We start from the raw sequence: 17,944 nt of genomic DNA on the forward strand, positions 1-17,944 counted from the left end.
AGTGGCTGCCAGCTCTTAAATCAGATCCTGGATCAATTTTCCACAATGAAGGATTTGAATACACATAAATGAAGGCTTGACTATTTCTATTGAAAAATAAAAAGGTTTCCTCTTCTTGTTTTCTGACCTGTACTGTGCCCTGTTCCGTATTTTGACTTTGAGCACTGCAGAAGTTTTGGTGGGATATCCAAATGGCACCACCATTATCTTATGTGGTGGGCAGCTTTTGCCTATTTAATGGTACCTCAAAATCTGTTACTTGAGAAGTAAATCCTAAGCTGCCTCACTGTGTCTATTGGTAGGGAGCCCTGAAGTGGGCTGCCCAGGAACACAACATAGTCTTCATGCAATGATGTTTCTAGGGTTTACTTTTCCACTAGCTTTTGATCCATTGGCTTCTTCACTTGGCACTGAAATACCGAGAACTCAACACAAAGTTTCAGCCTCTGAACAAAGACTGCTGATTATATTGCACACATTATGTAATACTCTGTGTTGGTTTTTTTTATTAGTTCTTGAGGCCCTCCCACAGCTTCCATCAGTAATTAAAAACCAAAGCTCTGCATCTGATGGAAGGATAAGCTGGTTGGGTCAGGGCCCATCAGGTTGGAAGTGATGGATAAAATGATGTAAGGATAATGGGGAGAAAAGATAAATGAGATGGGGTGGCATTTGGATATAAATTGTGGAGTATATTGGAAAAGATAGAAGAAAAATGAAAATAGGAGAATGGCTGAAGACTGAAGCGAGGAAATGAGAAAATGTGGTTTCTAAAGGGAAGTGAACTCTTCGCATGGTTTTACATTTTATCACCTTTATGTGCTAGTTTACCATATTTTTCCACAGAGCCTTTCACCTTATTGAGGCATTTTCAAGCACAGGACTAAAGAAAAAATGCTGTAAAAATCTCAAAACAACACAATATTTTCCCTTTATGAACAGTGTAGGGGGACCTGTTGTGTGTGCACAACCTAAAGCTGCTAGTGTAGGTTATTTAGAATCTTGTAAAATAATTATTTCAAATTCAGAAGGAATGCTATTGTCCATGCACAACATACTTGATGTTTAGAATGAGAGGGATTAAATTCATCTTACATTGGCTGCAAGTTCTTTCTCACTTTGTTTTGCCAGCTGATAGTCTTTGAGGTGTTTTTGGCAAGATGCCACAACTACTAAACTAAAATGAAGTCTCTACAGTTGTCTTGGTGGCCAATATTTACTGCCAATGAGATGATCCTTAACATAGTAGAAACTAGAACTGCATCAGGTTTGAATGAATCCCAAAGCAGTAACTGAAATAGGGCACCCCAGACAGATTTGTGGCTTGTCCAGGACAAAGCAAGAGCTTTCAGAAGCATCTTGAGCTAAAATATGGACCTTGAAGTGTCCTGGGGCGATTCAGAGATACGGATGTGTGAAAAAGCCGTGCATTGTATCTGCAAAGTTTTAAACATTTCTACCAAGCTTGCCCTATAAGAAAAGCAAGTGGGTGGTAGGAGGGAGAGCTCTTTTGTCAATGACAGGACTAATTTAAGGGGGTTAGGTTTTATTCAATGAAAACATCCCATTGCCACAAGGACTTACACACGAAAACTTCCTCTCTGCTCTCCCTGTGCCTCATGGCCCTCCAGATCTGCTTTGAGTGGCGGAACCTCCAGCACAGATTGGTGGGGGGAGTTTGAGAGGGAGGCAAGCAGTGCTGTGCAAGATAAGTTCTTGTGTGAATGGGCTGGCTTCTCTACTCTAGATGCAATAGCCAATGATTTTACCAAAGCTTTTTAATCACAGCTCTTTAGCAAAGGGCTTTTGGTTAGTGCACACCCTTAGTAGAAAGTGCTGTGCACTTTGAGTGTAGAGAAACAATTTAGGTGCATGTTTGTAAGGTAACCATATCACAGTTTGCTTATTTTGTCTAGCTACTTGGACCAGAATGTCTTCTCAATGACCTGGTCATTTTTCTCATCTTCTTTTTCCCTTCCTCTGTGTGTTTGTGTGTGTACACAGATGCACATCCCATAAATGTCAGAGCAAATAGGCCAGTTTAGGCTTTGCCAAGCGCTACATCATCCTGTACATTTGCCACTTCCCCTTTAAAAACAAATAGAACACGACACACCATTTCAGTTGTCTTGCCATTCAAAACCTTCTGCTACTTTGTTTGTGCGTCAGTCACTTCATACATTTTCACACACTTCTTCAGTACTTAATTTCCCTTTCTTTGGGACTTAATAGTGAAAAAGGCAGAATGAAGAAGCTTTTGTTATCACTGTAGGTGTGGCTATTCTATGCATTTCTACATGTTACTCAGTTGGCTTTTTATAGCAGTTGGCTTACGTTATTATATTTCTTTATCATTTCTTATACGTTAGCACTTCTGCTACTTCAGATTAAGCAATTTTAGTGGCAAGAGCTTTAAAAATTGTGATAGAATTAGATAATTCATCTATGGTCCTCTGGATGAAGAATATAGTTGGCATCATTGATGTTACTGAGTTTGTCTAAAACTATTGCCTGCAGTTCATCATGTCCTTGTCTTGCAGTTAACAATGTAGACAATTCTAGGGAACTCTTTTTATACCCTAAGCAATGTTTTTGTAGATATTATTAGTAACATATTTTAAAGAAGATTAGAAAAGAGATTTGGTGAAAAATGTAGGAAGTTGCTCAATACTGCATCAGGCCCTTGGTTCACCTAGCAATTGTCTTCTCCAGGTTTAGCCAACATGTCAATGTCCTCCAGCAGTTGTTTGACACCCAGCACCCTGCCAGTGGTCAGGGATGATGGGTGTTGTAGTCCAACAGCATCTGGAGAGCATGATGTTGGCTACCTCTGGTCTACACAGGCTCTCTAGGTTGTCAAATAGATGTTTTGCAGACATATCAGGAGATACCAGGAATTGAACCTGGAACTTCCTGCATTTGAGAGATGTGCTCTGCTACTGAGCTACAGCCCTTGTTGAAAGAGGAACAATGATTCACTTCCATTTTGTTATGTTCTACAGTTTCATCAGTGTGCATTGTGAAATACAAGGAAAATATAAGAAAAGCAGGTCTCTGCCTCAATGAGGTTACCACCTGCATTTGGACAGTGTGGAGAGGGGTGGGTGGAGAGGCCAGAATAGCTGAACAAATGGAAACAGGAAAAATGTATTAGAAGAGCTGGGGAAGTGAAGGGGGTGTGAGCAAATAGATTTACACATGCTTGGGCTCTGTTTCTATTGGATTTTGTGGACCAAAACAAAGCCTAACAATGCAGTTATATACACATCTACTCAGAAGACAGTTTGGTGGAGTTCAGTGAGGTTTACTCCTAAGTAAGTGGGTATGACTGTAGCCTATATGTATGTGGCTGCATCTGCACACATTTGTTCTATGTTAATGCCAACTCTCCTGTTTGATGATTCCTTAAGACACATTTGCCAAATCCTGAAATGCACTGTTTAAGGAATCATCAAGTGCACTGTTAGAGGGTGGAGCTAATAATCAGTTCCTTGGATGCCACAAGAGCACTACAGATCTAATACAGTGGTACCTTGGGTTACAAACACTTTGGGTTACAAACTCCGCTAACCCGGAAGTAGTACCTCGGGTTGAGAACTTTGCCCCAGGATGAGAATGGAAATTGTGTGCCGGCGGCAGCAGGAGGCCCCATTAGCAAAAGCACGCCTGGGGTTAAGAACGGACTTCTGAAACAAATTAAGTTTGTAACCCGAGGTACCACTGTACTTGGATAATACTGAGGAACTGTTGATGGGCATACAGCATATTATTATGTATCATGGTTTGTATCCCTCCATGAATTTGTTCATTTCCCTTTTATGATGACAAAAGTCACTGTGTGAAACACTGTTCGTCTGCCCTGATCTACTGCCCCATTAATTTAATTGTGATCGCCAAGTTCTAGTTCATTGGAGTCTGTTCTCTCTTTGATTTGGAACAATGTTTTCCAAAGTACATTGTCTTAAATATGTGTGTTTCTTTGTTACAGCATACCTCTCATGGCGAAGGACGGCAGGAAGCTCCCCCTCGACCTAGTCGGTCTGGTGCCCGCTGTAGGAATTCTATAGCTTCCTGTGCAGATGAACAACCCCATATTGGGAATTACCGGCTTCTTAAAACGATTGGAAAGGGGAATTTTGCAAAAGTCAAACTGGCCAGACACATTCTTACTGGCAGAGAGGTACAGTGTTGTTCATGTTTCGAAAACAAAAAGCTATTTTAAATATGCCTAAGCATAAAAGAGCAGCCAATATATTGTAAACCTCCCTGTGATCTTCAGATGAAGAGCAATATACAAATTTAATTACCATAATTAATGCTGCTACTACTCATATTTTGGCTTTATCAAGAAGTCCCTAACACAGCAATTTCCAGCAAATGCAGTAATAGTGTGAACTTAGCACATAATCATGTTACCTCAAAACTGTGCATGAATACTCCATCTTTATATTGAATAAAAAACCCCAAAGGTTTGATCCAAAGAAGATACTTTTCCAGATTGAAATGTGTGTAAACCAGAATAGAGAGAATAACATTTATTGCAAAAATAAAAGAAATAAATAGCAGTGCATGGGTTTCCCACCTCCTGACTCAAATGAATTTCTGTGCTTCATAGGTATTCCTAGCAATATTTTGCCAGCACTCTTTAAAAAATCTTTTTTTAGGAATAGAATTGAATCATCAGTTTTGTAGATTAGTGTCACCTGGAAAAACCAGCTAGCTAAATATAGTAGTGGTTCAACTGGCTCTGTTCTGTGGAATAGTATTTCTGCTGAGATGTAACAGGTGCTCACTATCTGTACTTTCCAGTTCTAATCGAAGACATTTTTGTTTTGACAGGCTTTCCCAGCTGAGTAAATGGGTCTTTGCCCCGAGTGTCTATTTTGTATTGTTTTAGTTTTGTTTTAAATGTATTGACTGTCGTTGTGCCTTTTTAAAAGGTCTAGGACCAATTGTAGTCCAGCTTAGTTTTCAGTTTTGATAATTAATCTAAAATTGAGGTTATGTTCCTTTGGTTAACCTGGATCTGCCATGCTTGAGTAGGTTTGTGTCATACATTCTTTCATCGTAAACAAAAAATGCATCACTTTACATTTTATATAAACTCATGATCTGGGTTTCATTTATGCAGTATGCTAATGTTACTGTAATCCTACTTGGGTGTAAGCTGCATTAAATTCAGAGAAACTTGCTTCTAAATTCATTCAGGATCACGTTCCAAGAATAAGAAATAGCTGGCATGTGTGGAATGTAGTTTTATTTTTGAACTGAAGTGTGAGGCAGACCTTAATAATGGGGGAGCACAGAAACCATTCAAAGCTAGTATGTAATTTTGGACAATTGGGAGAAATGAAGGCTCTTGTTTCCCTTGCAAATGGACTGGACTGAAGTCTGGACTGAACGCTGACATTTTTTTGGAGGGGGGAGCAGGCTTAGCAGAAAAATTACTCAGGTTGTTGCTTTGTGCTAGTCACCAGCACCCTGGGAACTGGTGATAATATGTTTCTCTAAGCCACCTTGAACTTGTACCTGATTAAAAGATGCAGACTGCTTAAAAGATATGGCCATTCCTTAATCTCTCTTGCATTTGCAAATCTGGATGGCTTGGTGGCTCACTTTTTGATAACTTCTGGAGTTCTTGCTGCTTATGGTGCTGCCGTTTTGACTTGGCATCATTGTGAAAGGCATTTATTTTCATTTTATTTATGTACTGAATAAAATACTAATTCCTATAGACAAAGATAAAGGAACTCAAATATGTGGACATCCTCTTGATCCAGCTGTGTCCCACAATTTTACATTCTCCACATGCACTTAACAGTGAATATGCTATTCGGTCACGTATTTGCTTTCATATTCATGGAAAGGTGCTGCCTTCATCTCCAGATACTTTTCAGAAAGCTACTTCAGAAGTAGATGGATGACTTAATCTGATAAATTCAAGGAGTGTCTGTCCAGAGGGTACTCGAGATAATATAATATAAAATACGATTGCAAATCCAGGTATTGTTTTAAAGAAAAGATAGGGTTGGATAATAGGCATGACCTATTGTTTATGCTCAACTGCTGGTCTTCGCGTTTGAGGATTCCTAGCATTTGAAAAGTTACCTTTTGAAATGAGCACTTAGAAGTGCAATGGAATTCAGTGTGGATCACAGGCAAGTGTGATAACACTAGTTAGAAAAGGAAGGCCAATCTGCCAACAGACAGCTGTCTTATACTAGCTGATGTTTGTGAGTAGCTTTGCAGCATCCCCCTAGTATACGGTGCTACAGTTAATCTGGTCTGGAGGTGATAAAGCTATGGATCAATGTGCATCTGGTGAGTCGCAGAAGGGGCTTGCAGCATTGTGTCGTCTTTACCAGGATTGGCTGGCGCTGCTGTGTATACGGATGATCTGTGTTGAACACATTGTTGAAAGTTGAATCAAGGCAAAGAGGCTTATAGCTCAGTGTAACGCTTGTGTAGAAACTTCTGTTAAAGTTAATTGTCTGAGATGCAGCAGCCGCTTAGAAAGGAAGGAAGGAAATTGAAATTTCATCATCTGCAGATAGAAAGTTCAGTGTACACTGTGAGAAGCTTTTAAATCTTCCCTGGTATTAAAACTTTCATATTTGGTGTATGCCAAGGGGTTTAACAACCCTTCTTGATGAAGAGCACCGTAAAAATGCTTTAAATGATTGAGATATGTGAATAAAGAGAATTTTTCTTCCTCTCTCATATGCTGAGCTGATCCACAGATTTCTTCTTACATGCAGGACAACAGGCTGAATTTCTGTCTATTAGGAGTAGCAGTCACTAAACATGGTTAACTGAACACCTCATAAATTTGCTGAGGTGACATGCCCTTGGGACAAAACTGAATTGCCTTAAATTGCCTTAAGGGTACCTTTGAGACTTTGGCATTCTTTCAAAGGCTGGATTCATAATTCTTTTTTCTGTTTTAGAATTACACCTGCTCTGCCAGTGCTGTTGCCTCTAGTATATAGAACAGTCATGTGATTTGTCACCTCCCTAGCTGCTGCCGCTGTACCCATTGCTCTTTCTCTTTTGCTGAAATATTTCTCTTTTGCTGCAATATTGAACAGAGCTTCTGAAAGTGGCGTGATCTAATGTAACTATGTCTGTCTGAGTATGTGTAGCAATTTCATTTGATTGGTTCCAGTGTTCCATTCATGGCTCAGTCCTTGAAGGACAGGGATTTGTTCTTCCTGTTATTTGCAAATCCCCATATTGCACTATATCATCATTCTGTCTATATCAAATGTCAGGTGTAAGTGCTATTGCTTATGATGCCAGAATTGACCTATGCACACAGAGGAGGGAAATAAAGTAATAATAATAATAATAATAATAATAATAATAATAATAATAATAATAATAATGGTATTTACTTATACCCTTCCCTTCAGACTGGGTTGCCCCAGACATTATGGGTGGCTTAGGTATGAGCAGGCTTAGGGAAACCCCTGTTTTGCAGAAATACAAGAAATCTTTAGGGTTTAGAGAGATAATATATTTAATAGTTAAAATATAAAATAAAATACCATGGAGGTTATTGTTTTCATTTGTTACTATGTTATGTATTTTTGTGTTTTTATATTGTAAACTGACCTGTGATCCTCAGATGAAGAGCAGCAGAATAAAAAAAGACATTCCCAGAGTGGTCTGAGCATGTTTAGTGACCATGGAATAATGGCTGTTAAACAGGGAGGGAATGGCATGTCATAGAGGGCTTAATGGACAGATGTGAGCAGTGAACAGGAACACGACTTCAACATATTTTTGTGCAGATCCCAAGCAGCAATATTTAGAACCTCTTTCAGATCTCATTCATGATAAACTAATGTGAGCCCTGAATTATTTTCTATACAGTTTATTTCTGTTTTGTTTTGGTGGCCAAGTTGCATGTTTGCTTTTTGAGCACCAACTCCATTTTCTAGGATGCTGATGACTGCCTTCAGGTTAGGTTCTCACAAATACAGGTGCCACATAAGTTGCATGTGATGGAATGCAGCTTGTGATTGATTTTGGATAAAGATTGTCTGATACTCCTATGAAAGTTCATGATAGATTCACAGCATCCCCGATCCACAGGTTTTAAGTACTAATGCTTGAATCTTCAGATCATGTCAGATGTGTTTGTCATTTTGTATTGTGCAGTCTGTGCTCAAAGGGTGGTGCACTTACCATCACCAATATCTCTGAACTGCAACACGAAATCATTTGTTAACAAAGTATTAACTGTGAACCATTTTCTCTCTAGGTTGCAATAAAAATAATCGACAAAACACAGTTGAACCCAACTAGTCTACAGAAGGTAGGTTCACTTAGCTGTTTAACCATTCAGGTATTTTAGTTCATATCCCTTTGTAGTATTTTTCATGTTAGCCCTGACTTAGTTTTAACTTTGTGTTGGCATTTTTCGGTGAAGTCCACAGTTCATGGCGGTTTCAACTTAATGCTGACTTTTTCCTGCATTTTGCAGGGGGTGGGAGAAAGTGCACAGTCTTATCTGACGAATTTGATCCCATTTGAACTAGGAATTTACATATGAAAAAAGTCTGAAATAACACCTATCCGTCTTATTTCCTTATTCTAGTACTCCAAACTGCTGCATAAACTGAACAAGAGCCTCTGTTTCTTCCGCTGTTTTGTCTCATGGGCAAAATGTATTAAACATTAAGCATTTACTGGGATGCACTTTCTTAGACTGGAGCTGCACATTTGTTTATTTATTTTACTAGACGCCTTTCCTGCCCTGCACCATGTTTCAGGGCAGTTTACAACTGTGGAATATGCAATTTATAAAACAGTTGTTACCATAAAACATGTCTAAAAACAATTTAAAACATTTCCATATAAAAACAACACAAACATTTTGAAAACAGTTCCACATATAAAACCAGTTAAAAATAGTACCAACACAGATACAAAGTGAATAACAGTTTCAAGTCTGGGAACCCAACTCCTGTGGAAAAACTGAAAAGCAGCAGGATGGAGTTGGGGCTTAGCCTGTCCCCTTCCCTCACTGCAGCCCATCTCAATCCAATTGGATTTTTCTTGAAATACTGCAAGCCCAAGCCAGGAATCTCTACTGGGCAAAGCAACCTGGGTGTGACTTTCAGGTGAAAAGTGGGGAGGACTTAGTACTCCACCCTCCCCATGGTTTTTCTCTTGGATATTGTGCACTTTTCCCGGCTTCCTTTCAGCTATTCGTGGTAACCTGGATTGTTGCTAGACTTTCAGACTATAAAATTATGCTGCTTTCCTGTGGGTTAAACTACAGAGCCTAGGACTTGCCGATCAGAAGGTCGGTGGTTCGAATCCCCGCAACTGGGTGAGCTCCCGTTGCTCGGTCCCTGCTCCTGCCAAACTAGCAGTTCGAAAGCACATCAAAGTGCAAGTAGATAAATTGGTACTGCTCCGGCGGGAAGGTAAACGGCGTTTCCATGCGCTGCTCTGGTTCGCCAGAAGCAGCTTAGTCATGCTGGCCACATGACCCAGAAGCTGTACGCTGGCTCCCTCGGCCAATAAAGTTAGATGAGCGCCACAACCCCAGAGTCGGTCACAACTGGACCTAATGGTCAGGGGTCCCTTTACTTTTACCTAGTTTGTATGCTGACTCACCATATTTTTCTACCATACTATTTTAGCAGTGCCCTAATATATCTCTAAGGAGAGTCGTTGGTTTAATACAAAACCACTTGATTGCTCTCCCTCCTTTAGCATTAAGGGCAGCTTTTAGAAAATAATCAAGAAGATGCTTGAGAGTACCAGCCATCTGGAATCCTGGGTTTCTTGAAAGGATGTGAGAGCAGAACACTCCTTTGCAGAGAATTGCAAGATTACTGCACTTCCCAGGAACCAGGCTTTTCATTCTTGGGGAGCCTTCAAAAGATGGGCACCCACACCCTCCACATTATACGTGCTGTCTATCATGTACTTTATTTGTCAATGCTTCAATGGAAGTTGCATTGTTGGTGAGGCAAGAACTAAAAATATTTAAACATGGATTCAAATTTGCTAATTAATGAATGTGCATTTAGTATAAGGCAAATGGCCTAGCAACATAATTCAATAATAGACTTTTTACACACAAAGGAAAGGAAAGGAAAGGAACAACAGATGGATAAACTTTTGTATGTCCCACTTTTTCTTCTGTGTAGGCATCTCTGGAAACTCAAGAGTTTTCTCCTCCTCCTTGATATAATTTTAAACCCCAAAGGAATCCTTTTGTGATGTTGCCCTCTGAGTGATTTGCTACCATCAGTCTCAGGAATAGATGGAGCAATTTGCTAAATATATACATGAGGAGTTTGGGAATTTTTATTCAATGTTATCTCAGACTTCGAAAAAGAGAAGTTTTAATATAGTATATATATTTTAAATCCCGTACATCTGCCAGGTATCCCAGGAAGAGCCCCATACAGCTGACATTTGACTTAATCCGCTGCCAACTCTTATGATTGCTTTTTGTTTATCTTGCAATATGAAAAAGCAGATTACTGTTAGAGGTCTTGAGCTGCACTGTTAAATCTGTAGTGTTCTGGGAGGTTTTATTACCTTTTTTTAAAAAAGCAGTATTTGTGGGAAGGAATTGCACAGCCCTTGTTTAGAGCATAAGCAACTAAATTTTGGGGAGTTGTCTTAATTAATTAGCAAGACCTGTGGGTTTTATTCAGACATACACAGATCATACAGTCTCATTTGAACACTGCAAACCGGGCCATTCTTCTATACCTTGGATGTCACCACTAGGAAAGCATACAGCAGTGAAATTTCTCCTTCGCGTCTGCCCACTATTCTTATTAGATACTTGTGCTAGCTTGTTGGCACAGTCACAAAAATCATTGTGAAACCTTTTGAGGTAAACATTTTATTTTGACCCAGAACTGGACAGATTCCAGATACATATCAAACTGTATAATTATTCCTGGAATGTTCATCCTTTGGCACTTGGAGCACTAAAGTATTTCTAGAGTTCAGATTAAGAAGACATGCAAAGAAGCTTGAATGTCCTTCTGAAATCTCTTCAGCATCAGCTTGTTACAGCTTTGTGTCCCAATATGTGCGGCTTGCTTTTTGCTGGGGTGTTTCTTAAACCATTTTCAGATATAAGAACCCTTTTCCAAGTTCCTAAAATGTGACTATACACCCTTTAAAATAAAAAGAAACGGCTGATGATTTTTTTTTTTTTATCATAAACGGTTGTATTTTTTTCTCTCCCTTCCAGCTGTTCAGGGAAGTGAGGATAATGAAGATTTTAAACCATCCCAATATAGGTAAGGCATGTGTTAAAGCCTTTTACTTTTGAGGGCTGAGAAGTGGGAATAACTATATTTATAAATATATATTCATTAGTTAATTGACTAAAAGTATGTGTGTGTTTATAAAATATGAGCGGCATCCAATGCTCCCATTCCACTAGTATAAGGCATGTGTGCTAGTGGAACAGAAATCTCTCCTCTCTCATGCGGTGCCCTGCTCGCCCTCAAAATTCATTTCTGAAGGATGGGGGACCAGCTGAAGAAGATTTCGGGGGTAGGCAGGGGATTGAGGAAGTAGGTGTGTCCCTGTCTCAGTACAACTCTGCTAGTGCTACTTTTGATGCATCCCTCAGAGATAGAGAGAATATGAAGGTTCTCCATTATCCCAGTAATTTTTGACGGGGTTCATGTTTTTGCTTTAGGTGAACTTACCTAGCTTTGTGTATTACTTACACGTTACCCCATGTGATAAAATGTGTGAAGGCTTCTGTTTCTATTATTCCATACATGTACATGTCAATCACAGAGGTGTTGCTCTAAATTTATATTTGAGTGTCCTCCAACTGAAATTAATGGCTTTTAAAAAAATTATTTAAAAAATATGTTATGTCTCTTCAGCCTATGGGGCTTTTGTACACAATACAAGATTTCAGTGGCTGTCCCCTGTGCCGCATTCAAACTGCTTTTGCAAATCTCACCTTTCCACAAAGTTGTGCAAGAAACTCCTCATGTCCAATTAAAAAGAGGGGGGAAATCAAAAACCCTGCTGGCAAGATGGACTTCATCACAACAACATCTGTGTAGTATTCATTTAGTTTATTTGCTTGCTGCTTTCTACAGAAGTTGTAAATTGATGTACAACAGTAAAGCCCATCGCTTGTTGCTTAAACTTGCCTTCATTGAATGCCTCTCCCTTGCTGCTAGGCAAAATAATGTATTCATCATAGGAACCCTCAGGATATAGTGTACCACAAGCAGAGAGCCTGAATAACAAGTTGGTTCTTGATAACTCAAGCAAGAGAGACAGTTGTTTGCATGGTTACTAGCCAGCCTGTCCTATATGAATGCCTATCCATTGCCTATCCATTGCTACATATTTGGGTACAATAAGTCTAGCAGCTTCCTCTCAGAGGACATTTTTGGGCAGCAAACCCAGTTGATGTTCTAGATGTCTTGTTCTGGAGAATGTTAAAGAGGAACATTAAATTACAATATTTTACTTAATTTTGTAGTATTAAGGGGTATATTGGTTTAAAGATACATTCCAGTTTTGAAGTTCCCTTTTGCTTTTCCTGAAGAGAATGGTGATAGTCAGAGCTTAAAGAGATGCATGCTGTTGCTCAAACATGTTTCTAAGCTTATAAAATAAATCCCATGACTCCTAAATAAGAGATTCAGCTATTCCCTGACTCAGCACTTTAAATCTCCAGTCGACTCAGGTTTCTCTGACAGCTTCTACATAATCCCCAATACCTCTATCACATTTACTATGAAAATTCAAGTCAACCTAAAATTAAGCTCAGTGTAAAAATAAGTGGTAATTGATACTGTCATTTATAAGTGTGGTTTCTGAGGGAATTCCATTCCTATGCAGTTCAATATTCTTGATACAAAGTTCAGACTTAATATACAGTATAGAAAACTAGTATCAGAACTTGGTAGCATTTATAGTTCATGCAGAACCCAGTGACACATTCACATGCTGTATCTAAAATTGAAGCAAACGTATCTTTTGCAATAGTGATTTAATTGTGCTACCTGCATCTAGCATTCAGAAGTAGCCAAGATCTCTTCCAATTAACATTGCTTAGATTCTGCTGTGTACATTAGGTAGGCTTTGTAGCTTTGACACCTATTCATCAGGGAGAAGAAAATAAAGAGAAAGCTAGTCTTCAACTGCCAGGAAATAACTGTTCTTAGATTAAATCTGAAGTCCAGTCAATACTGATCACATTAAACTTCTGGAATCCTCTAGGATTATACTGTAATAGTTTGAAAGAGTTCTGTTTTTTTTAAATGCTTTTGACTGTCTTCACATAACGCTAGCCTATTTCTCCAAGATGCCTGTTACTACTTTACGTGTATGTATGTGAGGGGACAACTAATTAAAAATCTAATTAAAAACAAAAATAGACAGCCGCCTTCAGATCATCTTGGTTTGCAATAATTTGCCACTTTCAGACACAATTGGCTGCATTCAGATGTTGCATTGAAATGGTAGTTTAGCGCAAAGTGAATGAGCTTGGCCTTCTTGCAGGCTTTCTCTATCTAGTTGCTCCCCTTGCATAGCAAGTAAGAGGAGCTTGAATGCTTTCCCTTGAACAGGATTTCTTTGTGTCATGGTTTATGAGTAATTCTGCTCAGTTTCAAAATATTCATTCTTCAGAACAAGGGATATGGACTTTTCTTATTAAACTTCTTCTAGTTAGTGACAAACCATTATCCAGATAGCATATCAAACGGCATTTAAGGGAAATGGAAAGTAAAGGCTTCTGTCATCCTCTTCCTAGTGGATGATGATGATGAATTCAATTTCTATACTGCCTTTCGTTGGAGGATCACAGAGCGGTTTACAATATAAAAACACAAAAATACATAGCATAATAACAAATGAACAATACCACCCCCCACAGTTGAAAAGACCATAGATTAATTTGCCAAAGGTCTAGGACAGGGATGTCCAACTGGTCGACCGCGATCAACAGGTCAATCCCCATACGATCGCGGTTGATCGCAGAATCCCTGTCGATCGGAGAAAGAGAAAAACAATGGAGTGAAAGTCCCAGTCTCCCGCCACCCTTGCTCTGTTCCTCCGTCATGTCAAATGGGTGGTCTTTAATTGGTTTTTGCTGATGAGTTTGGATACGGAAGTAGTCGTTTCCGCTGCGTTGTTGTTTTAGGTGAGCGAGTCCCACCCCTAAAAAAAGCTAAACATCTGTGGCTCCTCCCCCCCTAAAAAAGCTCTACAACTTTGCTCCCCCCCAAAAAAAACAGTAAACAACGTAGACTCCCCCCTCCAAGAAAAGCACAACAACTTTGGCTCCCCCTCCCCGTGGATAGATCACTTCCAGTATTTTTATACTGGGAGTAGATCACAGTCTCCTGGGAGTTGGGCATGCCTGATCTAGGGGAAGAGGAATATTTTCACCTGGCCTCTAAAGATATTTAATGAAGGTGCCAACTGAGCCTCCCTGAGCAGAGCAATAAACAAGTGGGGAGCCACAACAGAAAGGCCCTCTGAACCTCATGGAGGAAGCACACAAAGAAGAGCCTCAGACTATGATTGCCTGGTCTGGGTTGGTTCATATGGGGAGTTCCAGTTCTTGATGTATTATAGGGAACACACGAGACTGGGGAAGAAGGCTAGTCTTGTTCATGTCAATGCTAAACTATGTTTTAGTGTTACGTCTGAATGTTGCCAGTGACAAACTGGTTAATCAAAGCAGGAAGTAATTAAGCTGTGCATATTGTGACGTGGCTATGCAGAAGATTGAAGCTAATTCTTGAGTCTCCACACAGTGGTTTGACAATTACAATATGAAGTGTAATTTACTATCAGTTTCTGCATTATCAGGTTTGTAGAGGGACGCGGGTGGCCCTGTGGGTAAAACCTCAGCGCCTAGGACTTGCCGATCGCATGGTCGGCGGTTCGAATCCCCGCGGCGGGGTGCGCTCCCGTCGTTCGGTCCCAGCGCCTGCCAACCTAGCAGTTCGAAAGCACCTCCGGGTGCAAGTAGATAAATAGGGACCGCTTACCAGCGGGAAGGTAAATGGCGTTCCGTGTGCTGCGCTGGCTCGCCAGATGCAGCTTGTCACGCTGGCTACGTGACCCGGAAGTGTCTGCGGGCAGCGCTGGCTCCCGGCCTATAAAGTGAGATGAACGCACAACCCTAGAGTCTGGCAAGACTGGCCCGTACGGGCAGGGGTACCTTTACCTTTTACCTTAGAGGGAATTTCAGATTGATAAGCATGGGAATTTTTAATATATATAAAAATGCAATCCAGAGATAACAGTGCTAACTTATAAAGGGAGATGTCAAGATAGGACTTGGAAGTGATTAGTGACTCTACTGTAACACTGAAAGTCAATGTAGCTTATTCCCATAAATCTCTTCCAACAGCTAGATGAGCACTTTTCATCCAACTCAATCTATAAATACCCACCACTTAGGATTTAAGCACAAATCATACCCTAGCATGAATAATTGAATAATGATGTATGCATGTATTATGAAGCTGAGAGCTTCTTCATAGTTCTTCATGTTCTGTAAGAATGATTGGCAATTGGAAATAATTTTTAAAATATTAGCGACAACGAGCTCTTGTCTTATATTACGTTATTACATAATTGAGTGCTGGATTATCACAACCATAGGAACATGAGAATCTGCTTTATACTGAGTCAAACCATTGGTTCATCTAGCCCAGTATTTGTGTACACAGACTGAGAGTGGCTCTCCAGACTGGAATATCTCTCCCAGCACTGACTTTCTGAATGGAAAACAGAAGTGTGATTGCCAGGCCTGCAGCCCTTTCCCTAAACGTTGTGCCCTTTGAAACAAGGGGCACTTTCTGGTAAACTTTTCAGAAGCAATGTCCTGGGAACAACCAAGCTATGCTTAGCATACACGAAGCAAACTATTTCCTAGTGAAGAAATATATTAGATGCCTTATAAGTATAATACTTTGGGAGCAGGTCTGGTAGTTTCATAGATGATGTAAATGGCTTATTTCAGATTCTATTATTAAATAATTATTTATCAGATATGGTTATTTTATGCCTTTATCCAGTTACATTTGAAGAGCTGGTTTTTTTTTTTATTCTTCAGTTCTTAAATACTATTACTTTAATGTCTAGTGTAGATAGTCATATGAAAAAGCAGGATGTTTCTGTATTAGTCTTTGATGTGTGTGCCTAGGAAAAATGTGATTTGTCAGTTTTCTAAAACACAATCAATTGATGCTTCCTGAAAGCACTTAGAGGACCTGCTTCATTGATTTTGTAAGTGGTCTCAATACTGCAAAATTAGTCCTGCATCAACAAATACATAGCAAATACTTACAGCAGCAGTCCAGGGAGCTCCCCTTAGGTTGATGTTCATTGCTGCTTCTGGTATTTCTATTTTAATACTTATTCCTTACTATATACTGCTTTAAAATCCCCCTATGTTTCTGTTGCGGCTTATCATGCGGTTTGGGGGCTGAGTTGCTCAAGGGGGAAATCAAAAGCTTTGTTGTATATTGCAGCGCTAGGCAAACAGTTCTCTGGGTTGTGACTCAGGGCTTCAGCTTGGGGAGAGATTGTGGCAGAGAACATGTTTTGCAGATTCAGCCTTTAGCTGTTCCAGTAAAAGGATATTTGGTAGACACTTGACCTGAGTGTCTATAAGGCACCAGTGTGTAATGTTCATGTGCCTGGCAGGGAAAATATGTATTGACCCTGCCTCCCCATGGTGTTTAAGGTCACTATTTGAAATGGTAAATAAAACTGAAGTCCAGTAACAAATATTGTCTATATAGGTAAGACTGACGTTAATCTCTAAATCAGTTCTTGTCTCTTCCAGTTAAATTATTCGAGGTAATTGAAACCGAAAAAACACTCTACTTAATCATGGAGTATGCAAGTGGAGGTAAGTACAAAACTATTTCAAACCAAATAGGATTTTAAAAAATCAAGTGATAAACTATATATAATGTCCATGTTTGGAAAAAATAATAACATTTCAAAACCACCACTTATACTCTCCGCATAATAAATGTAAGAGCATGTAAATATTTGCAGACTTCAGTAAGAGCTTACTGCCCTTCTTGTTATCTTGAAGCAGTTAAGTTAATCATACGGTCAGACTCCAAAAATTCCAGTTAGTTGCCTTGTACCTTCAGTGGACACTTGTACTATTGATTTGCTTTTCTCAGTCTAAATGTGTGTGTGTGTGTTCATGTTTTATAAGCTGGAAGGCCCTCAGAGTGGTGTACAAAATAAAGCAACACAAAGTGTTCCACATTGAAGACAGATATATCAGTTTCCTTTTAACATAAGGTATACATTTTCCAAAAATATAATATACATATGCAAAACTACATGGACCATAGTGCTAACTTTATCAACTGCAGACATGTTGATATCAATATATATATTTTCAGCATTTCTTTCACTGTTGCATAATTAAACAATATGAAAGGGAAAACAAATCCAGATCCCTTTATATTCCCTGGATGCATGTATCAGTGTAAAGTAGAGACTAGCACTTTAAAACAACCAGGTGAAAAATACAAAGGTTTTAAGGGAACAGAAAATGCAGAGCACTGCTGCACAACACGTGATCTCCCGAGCCAAACACAGCCCTCCAGCCATATGTTGTGACCTTCCAAGTGCTTAACAATTGTACTATTTTTGCCACAGCAAAATGGGAGGTGGGCTGTGGCTGATGGACTGTATTTAGCTCAATGGGTTCTGAGTTAAAGAAACTGGACATAGAGTTTCTCTCTTTCCCCTCCCCCCAAAAGAGAGGAAAAAACAAGTAAAGCTTCTGTGCATCATTTCACTGTTGATTCAAAGCAGGCCTTTTGGCACCTAGGGCAACCTGGAACTGTTAGCCTTTCCCAGGCCAGATTCATGCCATCTCTGTAATTTTCAAAGGCAATTTTGACTTACCTTTGGCACTGGAGAGGAA

General features: G+C 39.6%; 1 protein-coding gene across 8 annotated transcripts in view; it reads left to right on the top strand.

Annotated features, from left to right (window-relative positions):
• Positions 1-17,944, top strand: part of MARK3 (microtubule affinity regulating kinase 3) — a 67,943-nt gene that overhangs the window by 12,939 nt on the left and 37,060 nt on the right. For all 8 annotated transcript variants that reach the window (XM_083435917.1, XM_083435920.1, XM_083435918.1 and 5 more), the window contains 4 exons: positions 3,989-4,180; positions 8,267-8,320; positions 11,237-11,285; positions 16,835-16,900. In XM_083435917.1, coding sequence (XP_083292043.1) covers positions 3,989-4,180; positions 8,267-8,320; positions 11,237-11,285; positions 16,835-16,900 — 361 coding nt within the window. The remainder of the gene's footprint in view (positions 1-3,988; positions 4,181-8,266; positions 8,321-11,236; positions 11,286-16,834; positions 16,901-17,944) is intronic.

The sequence above is a fragment of the Podarcis tiliguerta genome (genome assembly GCF_965153285.1).
Source record: "Podarcis tiliguerta genome assembly, chromosome: 1".
Taxonomy (NCBI): domain Eukaryota; kingdom Metazoa; phylum Chordata; class Lepidosauria; order Squamata; family Lacertidae; genus Podarcis; species Podarcis tiliguerta.